This window comes from Falco rusticolus, chromosome 8 (genome assembly GCF_015220075.1).
Source record: "Falco rusticolus isolate bFalRus1 chromosome 8, bFalRus1.pri, whole genome shotgun sequence".
Classification (NCBI taxonomy): domain Eukaryota; kingdom Metazoa; phylum Chordata; class Aves; order Falconiformes; family Falconidae; genus Falco; species Falco rusticolus.
This window is the reverse complement of record NC_051194.1, coordinates 6,763,597-6,788,117: the sequence shown is the minus strand read 5'-3', so window position 1 is coordinate 6,788,117 and position 24,521 is coordinate 6,763,597. Positions and strand designations below refer to the sequence as shown.

Genomic DNA, 24,521 nt, shown 5'->3' with positions numbered 1-24,521 from the left:
AGCAGCTGCCAGCAAGGCAGCAGGCTGGATCTGCAACAGGGTGATGTCCAAACCTATTCTTGGCTCCTGCCCCTACACAGCACTTTAGTAATTAAAAAAAACCATACAAACCAATCCTAGAAGAACAACAGCATCTGCTTGTCTCTGGGGAGGAAGCAGAAAGCAACTGATTTTTCCCCAGGGCCTGAAGTGGTCTCTATGAACTGGGTAGACACTGAGCCCTGCCCTGGGCTCAGCCCCAGCATCTACCCTGCCTCAGTCAACTCCCTTCCCTTGAAAGCAGCTGAAGAAAGATCTCACCGTTCTTTTTTTATTTTGTATTCCATAAAAAAAACCCACAAAAAATTATGCCACCTTGGCTGAGAACAGCTGCTGGACACAGCGGTTCAGTGCAATCCAGGGACACAATAGTCACTGCTGTGAGTGTTAGAATAAAAAGTAAACCCAAGAGCTCTCTTCCATAGTAGCAAAAAGACTGACACCACAAATCACAGAAGGTGAAAGAAGAAAAAAAAAAAAAAAAAAAAGGTAAAAGTTTCTCTTAAAAATATAGCTCTGTGATGAGAAAGATAGAGATGGCTGGGTATCAACTAGGAGGAAAGCAGTTTATGCAAGCTGGCTCCTCTCTGGTCAAACTGCCTCCTTCAGTTCTTGTGCAACAAGTGAGCCATCGGGAGGGACAACAAACACATCTCTGGGCCCGGGCAGGAGGCAGCAGAAAGTTACACTGCTCTGCTCTAAAAGTCATAGTTAAAAGAACTTATAAATTATTATTTAAAAAAAAAAAGTTGGAATTCTCCTGATGAGCTTCCTTTTCCTTTCTTCTGTTTGATCTTCGCCCATAAATCCTTAATCACAGGAATGCGGTACCTTTGGGGAGAGGAGTTAAAAGAGTTAGGGATGGGGAGGAGGATAAACAGCCTTACAGCTGAGCAGAGCAAGGGCAGAGTCATCTGGTCCATTTCCAGGTGTCTACATCACCGTCTAATCCACATTACTTTTCCAAGCTCCCTGTGGTCAGCAGGGACAGACACTGCTTATCTCTGCTGATGACAGAGGACAGCAACGTCCAAGGCTGGACATCCACTTCTCAGCAGCTAAAGAGTTGAGGTCAAACACATCCAAAGAAGTCAGCACACTGCTGCATGACTTTCCTTACAGCACTCCACATCCTGGCCCTCTAATCTAAGGCCAGGCCGACTCAGTGAGCATTTAGAGGACACACTGTTGTCCCAAGAGTGGCTCAGGAGTACCGAATTTGGCCAAGGTTACCGCCGTTCAGAGGTACCAACTGATAGTCCCCACAGGCCATGTACCTTCTCACAATCCTTCAGGCTTGGGTGTTTTCTTCTTCTAAAAAGAAAAGGGTGAAAAATAAATCAGTATCATCTGTACCACAAACATGAAGGACCCAGCAAAGTCACAGGCCACGGATGCGTCTTGGCTACCACCCCTACAGGGACATATTCATTACAAGGAACATCTGACAGTCTCCCTTCTGCCCCGCTTCCTAGCTCTTGGGATGGGAAGCAGTAGCCTGCCAAGCCCTCAAGGGTTCCAGTTTCTGCTGAGAACAACTAGACGAACAGACAGCTGAAGAGCAGCACTTATTCCTTGGGCAGGTTCTCTGCCACCAAAAGGGCCCCTGGGTTTGACTCTTCCAGAGAAAGGGATCTCTTCTGGGGGAGCAATACAGGAACAAGCCCTTCTTCGAGACACCCCAATCCCAAGCAACCAAAGGTCATGGTGTGTCAAGACTAGCCACAATTAACTGCAGCCGCCTCCATACTACCAGAAAGGCCAGGACATGGCTCTGTTCCTCTCCAGCCTGGCATGCTGCAGGGATGAGCGTAACAACCGCAGCTCAGAACAACTCTCCCCATGGTACCCCTTTCCAGGGTCTTGCACATACCTTCTTCTTCTTAGGAACCTCAACAGAGCCATCTGCTATAGGCTCCCCTTCTGAAGACACCTTTTTGCTCTTCTTCTTTTCTTTTCCAGTCTTTTTTTCTGGGAGAGGGAAAGAAAAGTCAGCTAAGAGAGGGACTGGTATTGCTAACCTCTGAGATGGAGCACAGAGTGGTAGGAGCATCTCCAGTAAGTTTTTTTATCATCACATCTGAACCTGAGCAAGCTTTCTAGAACAGTAACTGGATGAGGGCAGAGCCTCACTACAAGGCAGCTGCTCCCAGGACTTTTTCTCCAGTACCTCTGAGACAGCGTGGTTTGATCCCACCATTCATGCACATATGTGGGCAGAACTACACAGGATCCCCCTTCTTTCCACCTCCTGCTGCCCACCCATTTCAAGGAACCGCTTTGCAGCTGGAATAGCTGTGCACATGCCAGAAATCAGAGCAAGGGGAGCTACTAACACAGAATGGACACAAGGTTCAGGTCAGCACAACTGCTCCAAGAAGCTCCAGCTCACCCCCGTGCAACAGCCCACAGAGGGGCTGACGGACAAGCCTGCCTCCCACAATGAAGGGCTGCACCTCTGCGGAACAGAAACCCCAGCAGACCTGGCCCACCCATTCCATCTCCTTTAATAATAAAAAAAAAAGTCTACAAGATCCAACACAGAACCAGCTCTGATTTGCAAATGCAGTCTACGCTGCAAATTAAAAACTGCCTTTGCATTAGGGCAGCAAACAGACCCTTACAGAGAGGCACGCAGACAAGAGGGGCAGGAAACACCCTTAACTGGGAGCAAGGAGCAGGAGGCTGGTACCATCCTCCTCTTTTCTCCAGGGGTTTAAAAGCAGCAGTAACAGCCCTGAGTCATATCTCCTGAATGAGCTGCTCGCCATGCTGCAGCACAGACACTGATCAGGCGGGGTCAGGAAGGGGCACTGTCGCTCCCCAGGTAACAGTGGTGGCTGACACTTCAGGTGACAACACAGATTTCAAGGCTGGTCTCTTTAAAAGAGGCTGGCAGCAGGGGCAGCGTTCAGGAAGCTCTGACTAACACGAAGCCCCACACATGTGAAGGCTGGGCTTCCTCTGCCATGCCCATAGCATGTCAGAGACCTCTGCCAGCCACATTGCACCTTAGCTCTCTGCTAGCACGTGTTGTGTTGGCCACAGAGGAGCCAGGGCAGCCAGCTGGGCTAGCAGAGCTGTTCTGCACTGCAGACAGAGCGGGGTACCATGCAGAGCACAGTGGGCAGAACAGAGGCCTCGTAGCTTACAACCACCAAGACCTCTCTCAAGCCCAGCGCAGGGGGGCAAAGAAGCCTTAGGAGGTTCAGTGCAGCCTCACCTCAACCCTTTGCCAGCCCTCAGCTAGACAGCTGCTTCCAGCCAGGACAGAAGAAAGTTCTGGAGGGACAGGTCATGCCAAAGATGATGAATGGGGGCACCAGCTTGCTCTGCAAGCAGCAAGAATCAGTGTAAGTATTAACACAGTTCCCACTGTGCCAGATGAAGGACAAAGGGGTAGGAGAGCCCAGCTTGCATCCTGGAGACTGCAGAAAAACACTGAAGTGGGGTGTTACAAATCTGGCATTGGCTTTGGGTGGGCCAAGGAGGAGGCAGCCAAGCATGAAGCTAACAGGAAAGCAGGTGCTACTTTCAAGGCCCTGCACCAGAGTCTGAATGTGCCATCAGCTGCAAGAACCTACTGCAAATGTAGCCCCAAGTGAGGGATACTTACTTTTAGCCGATTTTTTCTTTTCCTTGCTGCCTGGCAGCTTCTCCAGGTCACCAGCTTTCTTCTTTTTCTTTTTGGGTACTTCTTCATTAGCCTGCGCTTTCCACTTCTTCTTGGGCTGCCCAACAGCCTCATCCTCTTCTGGCAGTTTCCGTTTCTGAGATGTTTTCTGCTTCTTGTTCTCTTTGTCTTTGCTCTTAGATGCTTTCACAGCCTTATCTTCTGTGGAGGAAGGTTTCTTCTTTTCCTTCTTTTCTTTTTTCTCCTTTTTCTTCTTCTTCACTTCCAACCCTTCCGGTGTTTGCACTGCAGGAACTCTGGCAGTAGTGACCTCTGTTTTGCTTCCTGAGCTTGGCTCCTCTGACTGTGAGATGGACAACAGTGCATGTGATGCTGGGGTCACTTGTACCCCTTTTGCCCCAACATCATTCTCTTTCACAGCCAGGGCTTTGACTGGGGAAGGTTTGAGGCTGTCATGACCTGGCTCCGTTTTTCCGGCCACCTTCTCTTTGTTGGAGGCTCCTGTGGCTTCCTGCCCTGGAGCAGGGTTGTTTTCTGTAAAAACAGGGATGAGAGAGAGAAGACAGCTCAGGCAGCATTCATTACACAGACTACGGAGTTACTGGAGGATGGAAATATGTCTTTAGAGAGGAGCATCCAGTTCTCCTCCCAAAAGCAAAGCCCTCTGGCTATCCCTACTACAGCAGAACCAGAGAAAGATGCCTCAGCCTGAGATCAAGTATCTGATGACAACAGCCACAACAGCTTTGGCTGTTTGACTAGAGGAAACTGTCGCACAAGATGGGTGAGCACAGATAGAACAGTCCTTCCCCCGAACACCACCCCCAGGAGGTCAAGGACTTCCCAAGGTGGAGGGGGTATCCACAGCACCACCACTGTTAACAGTCACCAATGTATCCTGGTTTTGGCTTGGACAGAGTTAATTTTCTTCTCAGTAGCTGGTACAATGCTGTGTTCTGGGTTTAGTATGAGAATAATGTTGATAACACACTGATGTTTTTAGCTGTTGCCAAGCAATGCTTATACTAAGTCAAGGGCTTTTCAGTTGTTTAGGCCCTGCCAGCAAGAAGGCTGGAGGGCACAAGGAACTGGGAGAGGACACAGCCAGGACAGCTGATCTGAACGAGTCAAAGGAATATTCCATACCACAGAACATCATGCTGAGTGTATAAACTAGAGGGGGTTGGCTGGGCCGGCAATCACTGCTTGGGGACTGGCTCAGCATCGCTCAGCGGGTGGCAAGCCCTGTACTGTTTATCACCCACTGGGGTTTTTTTCCTTTTGGATTTTATTCCTCCTTCCCTCTCTCCTTTTCATTACAATTATTATTATTATTATTTTTGCATTTCATTTGATTTCAATTATTAAATTGTTGCTACCTCAACCCACAAGTTTTACCTTTTTGCCAATTTTCCTCCCCATCCCACCAGTGGGAGAGTGAGTGAGCAGCTACATCATGCTTAGTGGCTGGCTGGGGTTAAGGCACAACACAATGAATGGCTTACCCGCTCAGCACCTGGGCCTTCTTGAGCCTACGTATAGTTCAGACCTCCTCAACAGCCCTCTGCACAACTTAAATGATGCACCCAAGAGACCCATTTGAGCCTCTAGAGCAGGCCAGAGCTCGCAGCCAGACCAGAGCTCATCTGAAGGTGCCAGGATCACACCAGAGCAGAAGCAGCTTCCAGCTCCGAGTTTTACAATTTGCCAACAAACTAGGACAACAGGGAAATAGCAGGACATGTAATTTCTCCATAGGTCTTCCCACTTGCTTCCCCTCTCTGCCCTCCAGACGTGCTACAGAGCCCAGAAAGACTCAAGGGGAGGCCTGAATACCAGCACCGTATAGATGTTCTTCAGCAGTTCAACCTTCTGTAAAAGCCATCACTACCACAGCACACCAATGCAGTGTGCATCAGTTTCAGGGAGAGCCTTACCTGCTCCCATTAATTGCATTAATTATTGCAGTTAAAGCAGAACCTGGAAAAGGCCAAGATACAGAGCACAGAGCCTTGCAAGCCAGCCAGCACAGGAGGGGTGTTCCAGGAGAGGGCTGTGTCATGGCTGAGGGAAGCCAGCAGAAGGCAGCAGCACTCCATGCCGCTGGGGCTCTGCGGTGGAGACACACTGGGGAAGCGGGCCCTGTCCCAGTGTCACCCTCTCATGCCAGCAGAGATTTGCTCCTGGGCAAAGCAGACTTCCAACCTTGTCAAAGGAGACCCACCTGCTTTGTGGTTTGCAGCCACCTGGTCGATGTCTGTGTCAGAGTCGCTGCTGTCGCTGCTGGAGCTGTTGGCTGGGGCTGCTTGCGCGGAGGCCTGGGTGAGGGAGTTTGCAGCAGTCATGGCTGCTTTCCCTTGCCTGGCTTTGCCTACAGACTCGGGAGGAACCGTCTTTGGTGCCTGGGGTGCTGCTGGAGGTTTGGAGAGGCCCATATAGCCTGTCAGGAGGGACTGAAACAGCACAGAGATACTGAGGATCCACAGCAGAGCAGCCTCCCACAGCCAGACGCACAGATCTGTCTCTGCTGCTATTGCCCCCACCCTCCAAGTGAAGGGCCCACCTTTGGCCACCCACGGAGTGACCCTATACAGCTCAGCCAGCCCTGCAGAGAGGCCACAGCTGCCAGGACCAGCACAGGGAGACACTAGGTGAGCTGACAGCCACAAGAACTGATGGCCAGAGGTTCTCCTCTTTGTTCTCGCCCAGTAAAGCAGGCTTGGGTTAGGCTCCTGGCCATTAGCATGCACCCAAGCACAGCTAATGCACTGCAGATGTGCTGCACGCCCTGCACGTTACTTACAAAGGGAATTTAATGGCTTGGACACAGATTATGTTACAAATAAAACTGGGGAAAAAATCCTGCTGCTGTTGGCACTGTGCACCAGTTCTCCTGGTTTAACCCTTGCAAGGCACCACCTCCTTGCATCCCTTTTCCTGAGGAAGGCACCATGAGCCCTGGACACAAGGCTCAGTTGCCTGGGGAGGCATTCCAGGTTCAAAAGCCTCTCTCTGCCCCCACTAAAAGGCCCTGCTCACAGCACTGCACTGGGGGCCCCCCACTTCTGTGCTGGCAAACCCACTCAGCACTCTGTTTGCTACGCCTGAGAATTCAGTCCTCTCTGTCCTACTTAGGAGCTAATTGCAAGACCTGAGAGGATCCCAGACTGCTCAGGCACTATACCTGTGACATTGCCTTCTCCTCACTGGACTCCAAGGAGGAGCTGTGGGCTGGCTGGGTCCCTCCTGGTTTCTGCAGTGAGCCTGCTGGAGGAGAAGAATTCATCCCATTAAACTCATCACTGCTGCCTGGGACTGAGCTCACTCACCCAGCCACCACCAAAAGGCCTTCTGCCTTCAAAGAAAGGGGAGTGCTCTGCCAAGTGGGAAAGGAGGAATCCCTCTCCAAACACCATGTTAAAGTGACACACCTCCCATGGCGTAACAAAATGCTGTCCCCACCCTGGCTTGGCCAGCAGCACTGAGAAGATCTTTTTGGGAGAACTGACCAGGTTTGGGGGGCTGCTTGGGCATCTCCTCGTCGCTGCTGTCTGAGGAACTGCTACTGCCCGAGGTCTCCTCTGCCTGGGTGGGCAGGGCAGCCTGGCTCAGCTGGGCATCCTGCGCTGGCTGCAGGCCTGGCTTCCTTGACTTTGCAGTGTGACTTCCCAGAAGTGAAGCAGCCTGCGGGGTGGCAGTATTAGCTGGAGAAGCTTTTCCCACAGGAACAGTTTGCTTTAGGCAAGGAAGAGTGGGGACCTAGGGTGAGGAAGACAAAGTGCATCTGAAAGGAACTGCTCATGCCCATGAACTATACAAAGCAGCTCAGAGCAGAAGAGCTTGGACCACCTCAGCCTTTCTTCAGCCGTACTGCTTCAGTCTGTGTCAAGGTTAGCCCAAGAACTTCTCAAACAGGGCACAGAAATCCCATCTCCCCCTGGCCCACAGATGAAGCAGGCATCTGTGGCCAAGCAGAGAACTCCTAACTGTACAGAGCACTGCCATCATAAAAGAAGGAAGAAACCAGCCTGCTAGCTGGGAGGCAGGAACAAGACAGGCACAAGAGCTACCCTCTGCTCAACTGCCTCTCCTTATGGTGCAGTAACAGTGGTTAAAATAGAGCAGCCCCCGTCCCCCCTCTTCCACGACCATGCTTCCTCAGCTGGGGACACTGCACCAGTCTCAAATTCCAGAAGACCCACTGGCCCACTCTCCCCAGGGAAGCTCCCCACTTTAGTCTCCTCCATCATTACCTCTTCTGCCAGCGCATCACTTTTCAAGTTCTCAGACACTCTGCTAACTGGAGGGACAGCAGGCGCTTTTATCCCCTTCCCCAAAGGCAGTGTGGCATTAGCCTTGGCAGTCACTGTGCTCAAAACCTTGGCTGCTTTGACGTTCTGCTGGGACAGACTCTAAAACAAATGAGAAATAAAATTAGGATAGAGCACAACTCGGAAGGAAGAGAGACAGAAGCATACACCAATTCACCACTAACTCCTGAGCCCTTCCATCATTTTCAGCACAGCACAAAGGATGAGATTATTTTTTTCCCCCCTTACAGGCCAGCTCTGTCTCCTCGGAGCCTAAAGCATTAGCTCAGCGCCCCAAAGGCATACATCCTGAGGGCAGGCAGGCAAAATGTGATGTGCTTGCAGGCTGAGAGATTCCTGTCCACTGCAGCACCAGCAAGACTGCAGTTGCAAACCCTACTTTGCAAAGCAGGCACTTGGACTGCAGGGTGTCTCCTACACTATAAAAATCACACGTTGAGAGTTAATTGGCGCACAGATAAAGCAAAGACACCAACCACAGGGCAAATCTGCCTTCAGGTCCACAAGTAAGCCACAGATTAGAGAGCAAATTAACAAGAAGCAATTTTATTGCCTCACATTTGGAACCTCCCATCAAACTAAATGTAAAGAGGGGTTAAAAATAGAAGAGCCAGGGTCATGGAAATTCAGACACTGACATCAGGTCCAAGACACAAATGCCAGCAGAGGAGGGAGCAAGACCAATGTAGTGCTCAGCCTCCTGGTTTGTGTTACAAACGAGGCTACGTGAGCAGCCCTCCCTCTCCAGATCTCTGACAAGCTGGGCCTTTGTGGGCTGACATTTCTCTCACACATCTGGCCTTCAGAAAGGAAGGCAACGTTCCACCATGCAGAGTCGCTGATCTGACGTGAGAGCTCAGCCGTCTTGCACAAAGCTCGTTACAGCAACTGCATTATTTTATACAATCTTAGTACTATAAACGTGCTTTAATCAAGGGCTGCTCAGGCTGCCTGCCTGCCACGTGGGGGGAGACAGCCTTTCCGCTGGCCACAGCATCAGGCCAACATGGGGAAGAGTTTCCTTGAGTGCACGTAATTCCCTTCTCCCAGCAAGGGTGCTGGCCAGACAGGGGATGCGTATGTGCAGGACAAGAAGTACACTTGGCCACTAAGCCCTGGGTTCAGCACAGAGCCAAGCCATCACCATGTAGGAACGGTAGCCACATTCCTCAATCAACGTTTCTCCATGTGGTTTCTCTCTCGGGCTCAGCAGCAACACCCGAGCCAGCTTCACAGAGAGGCAACTCAGGCCCTAGGGAGCTCAGCCACAGCCCTATGGGACTTGGCACGGAGACACAAAGAGCAGTGAGCAGACTCAAGGTGAGAGAGCTGGGATTGACTCCATGACACTCAGCAGCGCCTTCGGCACAGATACGGGGCCACCTCCCTTCTCCAAGGCAGGGGTCTGGCCCCACTAGCTTAAAAGAAGCAAGACTACTGTGCTACCCTTCAGGGCAGATCCATCCAGCCTCCCAAGGACTGTGGAAGGGGAGTCCAGAGAGCTCCAGCTGCACCCAGGGGTTTGGGAGAAACCAGGGGGTGGGTTGCCTTGGAGGCACCCAGCTCATGAAAAGACTCTGCCTGCAAGAATTTTGCAGTCTAACTCCCTCGAGTAGGCCAGAGGGGACAGAGTCCCAGAGGAGGTCTGGGCTCATACATCTATTCATGTTCCTGCCAGAACATTCACATGCTCCACTGCTCTCACACACTGCAAGCTTGCTGTGGCAGAGATGTGTACCCAGAGCCAGGGTCAGCGAGACCCAGGGACACTGCTGCCAAGAAAACCTGGTCCAGCTAATGGGAGGGCTCCTCTCTGCACTGCTCATCACCCACCCAACTACCACCTCACAAGTCCTGAGACCTCCTAAGCATGCAGGACTAAAAGCATCCACGGTCAGTGGCTCCTTACCTGAGAAGGGGGGACTATTTCCTCCTCTGAATCTGACTCCTGGCTGGAATCATCGCTGCTGTCCACTGGTGGAGGGGCTGGGGCTGGAGCTGGTGCCGTCTTCACATTTGTTGACTGGGGTACAGCATTGGTTTCCACTGCAGGAAAAGCATCAGAGATTGTCATAAGAGACTGAGAAAGAGCTGCTCTCCGTGACTGTCCACAGAGCAGGAGCTATGACAACAGGCTGGGCATTTCTATGTACAAGGGAGAGAAGTAAACCCGCAAGGATGCAGGTGAGGGGCCCTGGCCCCTATCAGAAGACTTACCAGCTTGTGGAGGCTCTGTCTGGGCTGCAGGGGACTCCTCTTCACTGTCAGACGAGTCACTGCTCCCACTTTCTGAGGCTTGGGTTTTCAAGATGCTTCCCACTGCTTTTTCAGGCGGCCTAGCTTTGGCAGCCTGGCTCGGGTTGGGAAGAGGCCCAGGCTGTTCTGTTAACCTCTTAACAAAGAAACACAAGCCCAGAAATGTGGTATTAATACAGGTGTTGTTTAGGAGTTTAAGTGCAGTTTCAGCTCAAGCTGGGTTTTGTTTTAACCTAACACAGCTGTTACTAACACTCACTCCAACCTTGGCGTGTCAAGATTGGAAGGGGCTTCAGTTACTGCCTGGATTGAGCTGCTGAAGACACATACCACTGCATTTAGCAATATGCTTCTGACAGGAAGCCCGAGTGTGTTTTACAAGAGCCTGCAGAGATAACAATGCTCATAAGCTCATAACAGCAATTCCTTATTGAGCCCAAGACACTGGCTGGACAGGAAGAAGCACTGCAACCCCAAGACACCCATTTCAAGTAAGCCTCTTATTTAAGCATGACCTCCCTGCAGCCTTGGGGAATCAGCAGGAGCTGGGAAACCTCGTGCCAAAACACTTGTAAGATTCAGAGACAATACCAGATCCTAGAGCTGCTGGAGAGCTCAACACAGGGGCTGAAACAAGCGTTTGGGAACACAGAAGGCAGACAAAGACAAGATTGGGACCCACCTTGGAAACTGATCTGTCAACAAGTCTCAGAATTTAGAAATCTCCAGACAACAAAAAACCCTGCAACTCATTTGGACTGTGCCTTTCTACAGCATGTGCCAACACTGTGATGTCCCAGGACAGGCCACAAGCCACTGGCACAAGCAACTGGTGTATCAGCACTAGGAAGCCACAGTTCTCACAGCACCAGATACACAACTGCCAGGTGAGACTATCTCTTCCCTGCCCCTCCCCCTGCTTGGGCCAAGGGATGCAGATAACCCCTCCAACACACTGCTGAAGGCTTGTGGTGGCGGAAGGAGAGCTTGCCGAGAGATCTGGTAACTTTGCCACCCGCAGATATTCTCCAGGCTCGCAGTGCTCTGCACCTACTCAGTTTACTCTACTCATCGCTCATCTCCAGGCTGCTCTGCCAAAGAGTACATCACGCTCGCCAGGGCAGGCAGACCGCATCCAACCTGCATGTGACAGCAGCCTGCCCCAGGGCTCCATCTCCAGGTCTCCCACAAGAAGGTGAGAGAGATTCCTGCCTGGCTATGCAGCCCCTGTCATACCCCTCTCCCAACCCCGCCACGCTGCTAACACAGTGATACCCTCCCACCCCACGGCAGTGGACCAGGAAGACTTCAGCAGTGCCACCTCTCCTGGGGGCTGCTCCTGGCCAGGAACCGAAAGCACCAGCCTAGCAGCCTCCCAGGGAAACGGATCTTACCATGCTTCCTGGCACTGCCCCACCAAGGGCTGCCACTGGGCCAGTGTTTATCATCTCCAAGCCAAACACTAAACAGACAACAGCATCTGCATGTTTATTCCATTACAGAACAGCTCTTCAAAGAAGCCAAGCACATTTTGACTCTGCTTAGAGAAACAGAAACCTCCACAAGCACTTGGAGAGGGGGGATTGCAAGCCTCACTTGTCTGTTTTGTTTTGATACCAGTGAGTCACTATCTCCCCAGGAGAGAGGCCAGATTTGCAACGCTGAAGAGAGAACTACTTGAAGCAGACACAAGAATTCACACACTTTACTCGAACGTGCTAGCTCTGCTCCCAAGCACTGCTGTGCAAGCAAAGAGTCTACTGAGATCAGGCCCCACTCGCTCATTTTTAAGACCTTCATAGCAATGGGACTGGCTTCTCTCCCTACTCAGATGCACAGCATGAGGACTGCTTTGTTTCCTAACTTAGCAAGAGATTGGGAAAGAGCTGCCACACAGAGGCATCTTGACACAGAAAGAACTTAACTACATTCACAGAGAAACCACCACAAGCTTTACAGAGCCTTGGGACTCCTCAGATCTTCCTGGGAAAAGGCCAAGATCCCTCCACCCACCTCACCTTGGTCACTGCCAGATGCCTGACAGCCGCCATGTCCTATGGTGTGGCCCCAGGTGGGATCCAGCCAGCAGCAAGGCTGAGTTACACTTGGGGAGCAGGGTAACACAGGCAGAGAGCTTCTGACAACTTAAAGAGTCATAGGTACCAAAGTAACTCAGAAGGGAGGGAAATAATTCAAGAGGAAATTATCTTTCCTGCTCCCTCTCCAGCCCCCAAACCCAGAGCTGCCTGCACCTCGGTACAAGTGTAATGACTCAGCTCCCGCACAACCCACTGCCACTCTGCTGAGACCATTTGCATCATGCAGCACTGCATGACAAGGGGGGGAAACAACGCTGAGCCACGTGCGCTGAGCGTGTTGTAACAATCACACTCCGTAGCTGCCTGTGCACTGCAGAAGCACTGCCAGCGTATCAAGACTGGGACCAGTATCTCAGCTGTGTCACGACACAGCAAAGGTACAAATGAAACCTGCAAGGGAGTGGGGACAAGGTTCAGGGAGGGAAAGGGATCCTCCATCTCTTGGAAGATTTGGCTTCTCACCACCAGGGCCTGTGGTCAGAGATAAAAACTTGCAGGCACAACTTTTACCAGTCCAGCCTGCACAGGTTTTCCTGGGATGCACAAGGAAGACACATGCTCCCAACACACGCAGGTGCATCTCATACCCAGTCCTGGTAAGCAGAAGCCAAAGCCTGTCCATAAAGGGCTTCAGTGCCATCTTTGGCCCAAAACATCCAGGAAAGAGGAAACAGCAGAATTAGCAGTTCCAAAAGAAAAGTAGCTCATAGCATCTTCAAGGTCAATCCAGACTGTCCCCCATCACCATCCTTCATCCCCAAAATATGCAAACACCTTGTCAACTTCTTTGACTAAATATTCCTGAGTCTTCAGGGGTAAACATACCAATTAAGCAGTTCAATTTAGGCATGATGTTCATTTTAATTGTGCTAATCCACCCCCACAGGGAAAGATGAAGCAGCTTCCAACGCTCTGTTCTGTTTGGATCTTGCACAGAAGCCAGAGGAAGTTGCAGGATACAGTAACTCAGTGGTTAGCATATGCCCAAGTAGCAGATGGTGAGGATGAGCTAAGAAGAGTTTGACTGGGAGGACAGGACTGTGGACAACAGCTGAGCCTAATGGTTTATCTTCAGGCTTCACTCGTGGTCTCTGCCTGTAGGCTACTAACACAGGAAGAAACAGCCTGTTTGGCAAAAATAGAGCTCCCTCGATGACAAGCTCTTTCTTGCTTACTGTGGCTGTTGAGGGGTAATCGCCAGTTTGCAAGAGGAAAGATGCTGAAGTGGTTAAATAGCCACCAGCAAGACAGCTACCTGTTGCTGCCAGCTTCTAATCAACGCTGGCCAGCAGGAAACAAACCTACCCCGGCACATCCTTCACCTATAACCCTGCTGCAATGAATGAGTCTCGATAGTTCTACAGTGGGACTCTGTGGCACAGCTATCAGAATAGCTGCTCCCGCCGCCCAGAGCTGAATCTTCACATATAGTCACGCAGGAAGAGAGCAGCACAGAGCCAACTGTTGGAGATGCGTCCCCCTCCACCCACCTTAGCAGACCAAGGCTATAAAGACAAAAACGCAGAGCCTCTCTGGCTCTTGCCTGTCAATAGTGAAAGGACGTGTTGACAAAGAGCCTCCTTGGCAAGGACACGTGAGGCTCTGCCCCCGGCTTCCCTTCTTCCCTTGCAGATAATAGCTGCCATCTCCAAAACACTGCTTTCAGGGCACTTTCTGAAAGGCCCTGCAGCTTAATGCAAATGGTGTCACACAATATGTTTAAGGATGCTCACAGGAAGGGATTTGTTTCCCTTCAAGTTCAGCCACCTAAGCCTGAGTTCACGGTCCTTCTGTCAAGAGAGGTCTAAACAAACCCTCACAGAAGAGCCAAGACCAAGCTACCTGTGAACTGCACACCAGGCCCACTCCAGAGGGGCAAGGCAGGCATGGGGTGAAACAGTTGGTATCAGAGAGGTTACCCACCATCCTCCTCTGGTACAGCTAGGTGAGAAGAGCTGGGCTGTATTTGTCTCCAAGTAGAAAGAAAGATCTTCCTCTCTAAGAGACTGAGATGCAACATACTACATGCTGCTGCTGTTCAAGGAGATCAGTAGTAGCATTTAAGGGCTAAACAATTGTCTTGCATATCCCATTTCCTGGCACTGAGCTGAATGTGCCATCACTTACCTTCTGGCTTACGGGCACAGGGAGATCCTCCTCTTCACTGCTCAAGGAGTCAGAGCTCTCCTCTGACTTCATACCTTCAGCAGGCTTCACGGGAGCAGTAGTCTTTCCCGGTGTGGTTTTGGCCTGCTTTGGCACTGTTGGTTTTGGTGCTGGAAGTGTTTTTGCTGGAGCTACTTTGCCAGAGGGTGATGCTGCTGGTGTAGGTTTCACTCGGGGTGGGATGGCCTGGGGGGTTTTTGGAGGTGGCTTTGTCTGGACAAGACAAGAACAGCATAAAACAAGGCAAATCCCTCAGCAGTGTAATTCATTTGCTCAGACTATAATCAAGGGAAGAGATTTCAGAGCCCCCTGGGAAAGGCAAATGCTGGAGGAAGATTAGCAGCTAGCAGGACACAAGGCATCCTTTCATCTAGCTGTGTGGGGATAGTCTCCCAAGATGAGAAAGCAGGACCAGACGTTCTTCATCAGCCTGCTGATACTACCAGTCCCCTCCAGTGAAGTACACTGCAGCATTTTGTACTCTCCACAGCAGGGAAGCTAAGCTGCACTACAGTTCCAACAAATTAGACACTATTTATGGCAATTTATAGCTGAGAGGTAAATTCAACCATGCCAATTTACCCCTTCAGGTGGGAAAAGAATTGCTGGTTTGTTTTTTTTTTTTATTTAAAAGTACTGACGGAAATGTTTAAGAAAGGCACAGTGGCTTGATTAAAGCTCAGAACAAAGAAAGTGAGGTGAGGTGATTTAAACAGCCCATGCCTCTTTCCTCCCACCCCCAAGATGACTTTGCTATATATTACATCTATTTACAAAATTTTCTTTTCACTGCAATTCCTAGCCCTGGAAAAGCATGCAAAGAGAGACAGTCTCAGATAGATGCACCTGGGTTATTGATGGAAGTTCCTCATCTTCGCTGTCTGAGGAGTCACTGCTCTCTGATGTATCATCAGGCTTTGCAGGCCCAGGAACCGTTGTGGATGCGGGTTTGGCTTGGTTTGGTGCCTGCACCACTTGCCTCGGTGCATTCTTCCTGAGGGACACTGGAGCAGCAGGTGCACTTTTCACAGCTGGCTTTACCTGGGAACAGGGGGAACAAAACAGAACAGGAGAACCAGAAAACAACTTTAGAAGAAACCAATTAAGAGCTGTAACTGCGTGGAATCTTTTTTAACAATGCTACCTTGCTAACTTTGACCAGGACAGGCTTGTTCAGATCCACAGGCTGTGGAGTACCTGCAAGAAGCCACTTTCTCCATAAACTGCCTGACTACATCTGTGGAATTGTACACCAATCACCTCCTACAGCTCAAAGGATCTCCCTCAACTTCAGGCACTAGAAGGAACAGGAGTGGAATAGCTGGCAGGGGTTAGCGGGACTCTCAGCCACACAGCACATTTCTCTGGCCTTGGGTTTGGGGACCTTACACACTCAAGAAATGGGGTTTTGTCAGAATACTTTCCTTCAGGGGAAGAGAAGTGATTTTGTAGAGACAAGGAACTTGGGTTGGAAAGGTTACCTGGACTGCTGGAGTTGCAGGTTCCTCCTCAGAGGATGTCTCATCACTTGATTCCTCACTGCTGCTCTCAGCAGCCCCAGCTGCCTGCTTCAGCTCTGAAACACAAACGAGGAGATGCCACAGCTGCTGCCTGCTCTGAGCTCCCAGAGTGTGATGCTAATGCAGCTTTTGAAGTGAGGAAAACAAAACAAGCAGCAAAAAGGGCTAAGGGGATTTGCAGAAAAGAGGGCCTAGCCCTCCTGGAAGCGTCAATAGCCTGCTGGGAACAGCTTCTCCAGACAAATGTTGGCCCACAAGCACCACTCCCCCGAGCGCAGGCAGAGATGGGAAATCCTTCCTGGCCACCTTCTGACCCTATGGGGAGCTGCCCAGCCACACATAGCTCCCTGCAGGGGCATCCAGCCTGGCTGGACCTCCTCTGGAAAAGATCCAAGAGAAGGACCATTTTCAGAGCTTCTATGATCTACTCCTCACATCACCCCCCAACACACACACTTCAAAGCAGTAAAAGATTTCCCTAAAGACTTCAAAAGCCAGAACCAATTGCTTTGCAATTGGGAATAAAGAGAAGATGCTGCAGTGCCTTTTCAAACAGCTGAAAGCATCTGCAGTATTAACACTGCATCTCCTCCAGAAAGGCTATGCTGTTATCTCCAACCCTGTAGTGCTAGGTGCTGCCAGACATCTTAGCACAGAATCTGCTGCCTGAAATGGGAGCAAGCATGCTGGATTCATCCCACAGAGCTCTGGAGCTGGCTGCTTTGCAGTGTTCTCACAGCCTCCCCAAGGAACAAGCGTCACCAAGCTTTCCAGCAAGGGAGCTGAAAGGAACATGCTGAAGGCATGGCTCAGACCTGATTCGCAGCAAAGCTGGAGCACACATGCATTTACCACACCCCGAAGGCTCCTTACCCACTTTGGGGGCTGGGGCCTTTGCAGTCGGCATCTCTTTTTCTTCCTCGCTCTCTGACGAGGAGCTGCTGCTGCTGCTGCTGCTGCTTTCTGGTGCTTTGGTCATTACCGGTGCTTTGCTTTGACCTACTTTGGCCACGGCTGTTGCAGTTTGTCTGGGCTTCCCAGGACTGGGCAGTTTCTGCCCAGCCTTGGCTGGAGCTGCAGACACAGCTGGCACATTGGGCTGCTGCTTATTTGAGACCACAGTTCTGTTTGCAGCAGGCAGCACTGCTGTTTTGCCTGCTGGGGCAGCCGGTTTGTTAGGAGAACGCAAGGAGTTAGCAGCTTTGCCAGTCACCACAGCTGGTGTCACCTACAGGAAACAAAATAAATTAGAAGCTTACAGACAGATGAGGGACTAAACTGGACGCAACATACCTTAAACAGCAATCCAGCAGCTGGGCAAGCCATAGAGCTCTTTAGGGAAGCACTTGGGGGACAGATATCTAAGAGAAGGCTTATGCCAGCATAGGAGGGTTATTTAAATATTAATGCCACCCCAGGCCACAATTCTACACATGCCAGTCTGGGACAGTCCTGGCCTCAAGAGTACTATCAATCTTCAAACGCAAGGAAAGAACTGCCTTACCGTAACTGCACCTTTTCCAGCTGGTGTCTCATCTTCTGACGAGGAATCATCACCTTCAGTGCTTTCTACGTTCACTACTGAGTTTGTGGCCAGAGAGAGGCTGGCTGCTGCACAAAAGAGAGCCAAAGAGAAATCATGTGAGCGCACCTCACATCAAGATGGCCTCTGGTTTGCAGAAAGGCTTCAACAGGCAGGGTAAGGTCCCTTCTCCACAGCCACCCCAACACCACCACTGCTGCCCTTGTGACAGGCAAGTGCTTTGCTCCTCTACCCCACTCTTCTCCCCACCACCAAGGCAAAGAACCTGGCAAGATCTGCATGTTTCCAAGGGCCGGTCTACAGCAGAGAGACTGACCCAAAATTTATAAGACACATAGATTTTTGTTAGACTACGCAAGCCAATGCCTGCTACATCAGCTGCACTAGGGATTTATCCCCACCTCAGACAGAAGGCACTGGCTTTCCAGACGAACTAACAAGTCCTTCCTTCATCCATGAAACAGGCCTGTCTTTTCTGGCCCAGCACCCACCTGGGACCAACTAGAAGGTGCTCCACAGTGAGCAGCGTTAGGTTCCCAAGGCTTCATCCAAGCAACACCCATCCCTCCCCAATGAATTGTAACCGTTTTTTTTTTAGCTTCAGCAGGTATTTATGTTCCTCAGAAACTCCACATGAGAAGGGGGTGCTAAATTAGTTGTCTTACTTTTCTGAGAGCACAAGGGAATAGCCATCACTTTACAAGCATTTTCTTTAGCCAAGCAAGTCAGGCTGCTCTTACAAAAGCCTCCAGTCCTACTCTGTCCACACCAGAGAAATGAAAGGCCCTTACCATTCGCAGCTTTTGCCTTCTCCTTCTCATCATCTTCTTTTTCTGAGCTCTCAGAGCTGCTCACAGGATCAGGAACTCTGATCTTTTCTGGGATGGCTGCCTCCTCATCACTCACCTTTCTTCTCCTGGAATTCGATGGAGTTCTGAGGTAACAGAATTTGTGTCAAAATGGGGGAAAAAGTATCTTGGACAAATTGGAATACAATTATTAATCCACTCTCAAGTCAGGCTCTAGCCTAAGGACATGCAGTGTCATTGCCCTACAGCTCCTAAGGGGGTGGGAGAAATGCTTCTCTAACCTGCAAGGGACATCTCCACTCCTCCTCATGACTCCCAAGGGCAGTATATCCCTGCAATACTCGAGAAGATACTGAACACAGACTTTTTTTTCCCCTGTGTCCTAGGCAGACTCTTTCTCACTTTAGCAGAAAACTTAAAAGTGCGTATGGTCAGGCTGGTGTTCACTATGGAGCAAAGGCATCCTACAGAACAAATTCCATCTCCAGGAGGCAGCTATAGCCAGACAGTCAACAACTGCAGTCCCAGGGTTAAGGCAGTGATCCCCAAACAGATCCTGGTATTCCACAAGGCCAAAAGTAAATCTAAAGGCTGCAAAAGCCATTTGAACTTGGGCTCACAGGCCAAATGGACAGAAAAGTCAGATTGCAAAGAGATTTAAGAAAGGAATTGGCTGGACCTATAGATGATGTGTTGAAACAAGGGAAGAGGCCACACATGAGCATTAAACACTTAAGCTGTTCAATTGGGTTAAAACATTAAGCTGGAGAAAGAGGTCTCCAGGCTCCAAATCCTATCTGTGCCAGAAGAGATGATGTGGCTAAAGTTATCTTTAATGTACCTGTGTTTTCACTTGAAATACTTTTGCTTTATTCCGAGGATAACATTGGCTGGGCACACATCTGTGTGATTCATACATGCAATACTTATGAGCCCTGAGACACACAATTACTGGCGATAAAACCCCTCACTTTTGTGCCAGTTAAGCTTATTTTATGTGTTCATCTGATTTAAAAATAAGATTAGTTTAACAATTTGTCCAGCAAAGATTGTGCTTACTATTAGTGTTTGAGTAACACAGCTGTAACAGCAAGTTTTTTGCAAGCAGGCTAAGCTGAAAGCACATTTGCTATTACAGAGTTCTGTTAACTACCCTGATAACCCTTTTAATAAAATAATATGGCAAACCACACAGGCAACTATGATGCTGCAACACTTTTCTGATTCAGTAGTAGTTGACAGCACAACACAGATCACTGTAAGAATTTGTTGAGTGACATGGGGCTCAGGGGTACTATGTAGGGGAAAACAGCACTGCCTGCAGGCACTGGGGGTACTATGTAGGGGAAAACAGCACTGCCTGCAGGCACTGGGGCTCTGGCCGCTTCTGGGGCTGAGCAGGTCCAACTTCTCCCTGCCCCCAGGCAACCTTCCATCCCCTTCCGGCATCCTCCAAGAGTAAATGCAGCCCTGGAGGGAGGCCACTCTTCATTAACTGCAGATCTCAACTGTTGGGTTCACTTTGGAAGTTTCCGAAGGAAGGAGGGCACGTAGGACAGCCTCACTCAGATGGGCAAGAGCCGCTGCGCAGTGAGGAAAGACACGTTCAGGCCAAAAGCCTATGAAGCAGTAAGACCGAAAGAGTCACAGCTCAACCACATGAGAGCACTCCAGCCAGGCAGGGCACCTTCTGGATAAAGCTACGGGTCAATACATCCCTCATGTTGACTCCAAACCAGGCATAACTTGAGAGGAACAGGAATAAATGGCATACTTCTGGGGTGGGGCGACAACAGAAGGGTGATGCCACAGAAACGAATTAAACCTGATTCAAGGACACTGTTGCCCCCCCAGGCTTTAAAAGCAATAGTGTCTGGAAGGGTTTGCTGTAGCACCCAGGATAACTAGTGCAGAGAAAGGTCATCATCAATACCCAGGAGAGCAATAAATTGTTAGAGGGAGGAACTGCAAGCCTATTTCTATACCTCTACACCCTCACCTAGATCCAGTCTTTGTCCTGCTCAAGTAAGAAAATGATGGAGACACAAGAGCAAGAATCAGGGTAGCACCAAGGCATGAGGCACTCTAGCAGAAGACACCTTTGAAACAAACACTCACTTCCTGAGGCTGCTGGCACGGCCACACTGAGGAGCATCTTCACTCTAGCACTCCTCACACAGGCACAGAAGCCCAGCTCCACTGATTTCCCGATAACCCAGCTCTGTAGCTGTCACCAGGCCTCTCTGCAGCGAGTGCTGCACTCCAGCATCAAACCAAAGCGAGCTGTGCACACTGTGGTGGGTGCAAACGTCATTGCACCCCACAGATGGGAAAGCTCCATGCTGCAGACCTTCACGTGGGAAGGCATTGGGGCCGAACATGTAAGGGCTTGAAAGGACAGGCTGAAACCAAGAGACTTCCTCTGAGTCAGAAGATACAGATCTCTGCCAAAGATTAATTCCCTGTAAGAGCCTTGGTATTTCAGCATCTGCTCAAATTCTCTCTTCTTGGGTCAATACTCCTGAAAAACACGTGGCTTTAAAAAGAAAGTGAAACAGAACTGGGGAAAAGACTTTTTCCAGTGAAGCATGACCCTGAGCCCCACAATACTCCAGTACTAAACCCAACCGGCAAGAACAGCATCGGCTGCGCAAAACTAGAGTAACAGCTTATCTCCAAGCTCTGGAAATTTTAAACCAAAGTAATCTTTAACATCTGAAACGAATCGGTCTGAAACCAGAGGCTAAGAGGAAAGTCTGCTGAGCACAGTTATCATCGGAAATACGCTGACAACAGGAAATTCTAGCAAATAAAGATCACACGTGCCATGCAGCCTGGATGTTAACACAGTCTGGAATCTATTTGATAGTCATTTCCCCCATCGACTTACTTTTCCCAGTGGGTAAAGATGTCCTCGAGAGAGGTCGCAAGGGAAGGGAGCAATTTCTGTGAAAGCAGAGGGAACACGAGTCAGACCTCGGCCCCGTTTCAAGATTTGACCACCAAACAAGTGGAGACGGCACAGTCCCTGCCAGAAATGCCCAGGAAAGCGGGAACGTGCCCCTCCCGCACACAGGCTCCCAGCGAAGCCCCCGCTGCACCCAGGGCCGCGTCCTCCCCTCGGCGGCCCCGGCGCGGCTCCCGCCGCAGCAGCACGTGTTCGGAGGCAGCTGCTCCCCGGCTACGGGACGCCTTTGCCCGGCGGCCGACCTCAGCCCTTCTCCCGCGGCACCGGGGGAAACCCCTCCGGGCCGGGCCAGGCCAGCCCGTGGGGTGCAGCGCGGAGCCACGGGCCCACGGCGGGCTCGGCACCCAGTGACGGAGCACAGGCGGCCTGGGCCCTCCGGCCCCGCCGAGGCCCGAGCTCCGAGTACGGCCTCCCGAGACCCCGCCACCCGCCCCCCCGCCCGGGCCTTGCTGCCCGTTACCTGCCCGGTCTGCGCCTGCAGCTCGCGGGCCGCCCGAGCGTAGCCGCCGCGCAGCAGGTGCTGGTGGATGAGGGCGAGCAGCTCCCGCCCCCCGCGGCCGTCCACCGCCATGGCGGGCCCGCTCGGCGCAGCCTGGGGGCGCCGCTTGCTGCGCGGAGAGACGTCACTTCCGCTTCCGCCGCGCGGCCCTCTGGGAAATGTAGTGCGGGGCGGCGTGGTGACCTCGTGGTGGGCCGTGCCTGGGCCCGGGATCCGTTACACCCTCCCCGGTGGGAAACGGGGGCGAAGAGAGAGGCAGCGAGGGGGGCAGGCCGCTGACCGACGGCGGGGGGGCAGGGCGGTGATATTTCAGTAACATCCCTTCAGTTTTCCAGCCGTGAAGATGGAGGCCTTGCTCGTACAGCGCTCCAGAGATGAATCCTCAGGGCTGGTTTACTGTTGAGTGGACATCAAGATGCTCTGAGGAGCTGCTGAGGCATTTTTGGGGCTAAAACAAGCAAATGGCGAGGGGGAAGAAGAAGCTGCTGATGCAGAGCAGCTGTTGGAGAGGGGCCCCGGGGGCAGAGGGGCTGTGCCGTTACCACCCCCGGCCCCATGCTGATACTTTCCAGGAAAAATCTGGCTCCCTTCACTTTGGCAGAAGTTTATTTTTGGAAGGTTTAATAATGTCCGTGGTGCGCCTGTCGCTCACTCAAAATACAGGCCCTTTATTTGTATTTATAGGCAAGATATAAATATAAAAACTGGCAGGGCTCCATCTGGCTCGTGCACCAAATGTCTTTGACACCAGCATCATCCAAAGCTGTAAAGCCAGTGGCCAGGTGGCAGTTTTACAGCTCCTGTAAATGAAATGCAGACCTGGCTAGTCCTTTCTGGGACTGACCTCCCCCTGCACAAACGGTCATTGATGCTGGGTGTAAACGTGGCCACAGCACACGCCGTGATGGGGCGGCTGGCCCAGGGCGACTGCTACTGCTCTGAGACAACCTGAGGCACAAGGTCTGATCGGCTGGTGGTGTGGTTTGGAGACCTGGTTCTCCTAATCAGAGAATAAGGGTGAGAGGGCAGAGAGCAGTGAAGGTTGTCTCCCAAGGAGGCTGTGGACTGGGGCTGAGTGGACAGGCAGCCTGGGGCACAGCCTCAGGAAGCTGACTTCACCCACCTCTGAAAATGCAGTTGGGTGGAAATACAGCCCCTGTGGTCCACAACACAATGGGCGCTGCCTGCTGTAGACAGATTGATGAACAGATTTGAATCTACTTTGATGTGGTCTAGAATGGTTTACACCTCCAGGAAGTGCTTAGTTTGCCTTGATTATCAAAAAAACCCCCAAATCTTAACATGGAACCAACCCTCCCCTGCCTCTATCTCTGTCTGATCCCACCAGGAGCCTGGTGATTACAGGAGGTGCTGCCCAGGCCTCAGGCAAAAAGAAGCTAAGGGTCTCTCCTGGGCGATGAAGCTCTCTAAACAAATGTGGTACCATTAAAGGAGCCCTATGTGATGCATGGAATTGCAATAGCACTGTTTAGATTGGTCAGAAAGCAGGGTGGATGGGACATGCTGGAGGAGGGCTGGGAGATCGGTGAGCAGATTTGCAAATCATGACGATGCCAGCAGAGAGAGAAAGGAAGGTGAATACTGACTGCTCTCAGAGGTGGGGTAATACAGGCAGACCCATCAGCTCATGTTACAGGCAGAAGAAGGGAGCGAAGTCCTGCAGGGAATGGCGGCAGTGTGCTGCGTCTGGGCTGGGAGTCTTCCACAAGGCTAGCTTTTCCAGAGCTCTCTGTTCTCTCCATGGCCAGGGATGATGCTTTACAGGGTGCATGGGGAAACCGAGTGCGTTAGTTTCCCTAGCGTTAGGGTACCAGAAGTCCGACAAGCTCCTGCTCTGCTGCATTTTAAGGCCTCTCCTCTACAATGGCTCAGGACTTGCACACACTAGAAAGCATAAAGGGTTTGGCTTTGACCAATTTCAGTAAAACATGGACGTGAAGAAGATTGATGAGCATAGATGGGAGGAAACGCATTCAGGAGAAACTGCTCTCAAGAGAAGCAAATAGAGTATGTTAAAGCCCTGAGTGCCCATGGACAAATGGCTTGAAAAATTGACTCCATTTTCCCCTCTCTTCGTAGGTCTGCTACAGTTCAGGGTCACTTGAGTCCAAAGCTTCATACCCTCAGACCATGGATACCCTTAGCAAACCACAGTGCGGGGCCTGGGAGTAACACAACCCACTTGAATGAAGAAATCTGAAAAAAATCAAACATGTATGCTGCACCACAATTACAGGTAGAGAAGGTATTTGAGGTGGTTAGTAAACATGCCAAATAATAAATAGAGCTATTCAGTCAGAGTACAGCTGCATGATTATAAATAGGAAAATCTACCCCAGCCCAAAGCCAGCTGAGACCCAACAACATACACTTATTAAGGAGTGATTTTTTGTGTGTGCGCATTTTTTTGAGGGAGGTTGAAAATATTTTGCCCACTCTTTATTTTAGGAAGGTGAAATGTCCCTGGTGGATTTCAAAAGCTAACCTCTCGGGTATGTGTTCTCCATGCCAAGATACTGAGTCATGAAGAGATTGGAGGAAGCTGTTTCAAATCCAGACAGGGGATAAAACAGCTGTAATTGAGCAGCCAGCTCAGCTCAGACTGCTAATAACCGCACAGCCCCATCCCTGCCCTC

General features: G+C 50.9%; 1 protein-coding gene across 6 annotated transcripts; it reads right to left on the bottom strand.

Annotated features, from left to right (window-relative positions):
* Positions 1-296: 296 nt before the first annotated feature.
* TCOF1 (treacle ribosome biogenesis factor 1) lies at positions 297-21,975 on the bottom strand. Of its 6 annotated transcripts, none has more exons than XR_005105752.1 (18): positions 21,826-21,975; positions 21,288-21,343; positions 18,380-18,522; positions 17,550-17,656; positions 16,919-17,273; positions 16,007-16,101; positions 15,372-15,566; positions 14,487-14,738; positions 10,222-10,396; positions 9,914-10,050; positions 7,927-8,085; positions 7,183-7,432; positions 6,858-6,940; positions 5,898-6,126; positions 3,652-4,207; positions 1,913-2,010; positions 1,317-1,353; positions 297-870 (listed from the first exon to the last, which is right to left on the bottom strand). XR_005105752.1 is itself a non-coding variant. In XM_037397454.1 (18 exons), the coding sequence occupies exons 1-17, from the start codon at positions 21,934-21,936 to the stop codon at positions 1,321-1,323; spliced, it is 3,030 nt and encodes a 1,009-aa protein (XP_037253351.1). In that variant the 5' UTR covers positions 21,937-21,975; the 3' UTR covers positions 297-870; positions 1,317-1,320. The 6 variants fall into 6 exon arrangements, 5 of the variants coding, with proteins under 5 accessions (XP_037253351.1, XP_037253352.1, XP_037253355.1 ...); XM_037397454.1 differs by having other exon boundaries at positions 3,656-4,207; XM_037397455.1 differs by having other exon boundaries at positions 3,656-4,207; positions 6,858-6,937.
* Positions 21,976-24,521: the final 2,546 nt, after the last annotated feature.

What these genes read in the sequence shown, in the direction of transcription:
- TCOF1 (XM_037397454.1), bottom strand. Translation starts at nt 21,936, where the DNA reads ATGGCGGTGGACGGCCGCGGGGGGCGGGAGCTGCTCGCCCTCATCCAC. An exon ending in ATCTTTACCCACTGGGAAAA is followed by an intron (nt 18,523 to 21,287) that starts GTAAGTCGATGG and finishes CTGTTACCTCAG; the next exon opens with AACTCCATCGAATTCCAGGA. An exon ending in CTGTGCCCGTAAGCCAGAAG is followed by an intron (nt 10,397 to 14,486) that starts GTAAGTGATGGC and finishes TTCTTTGTTAAG; the next exon opens with AGGTTAACAGAACAGCCTGG.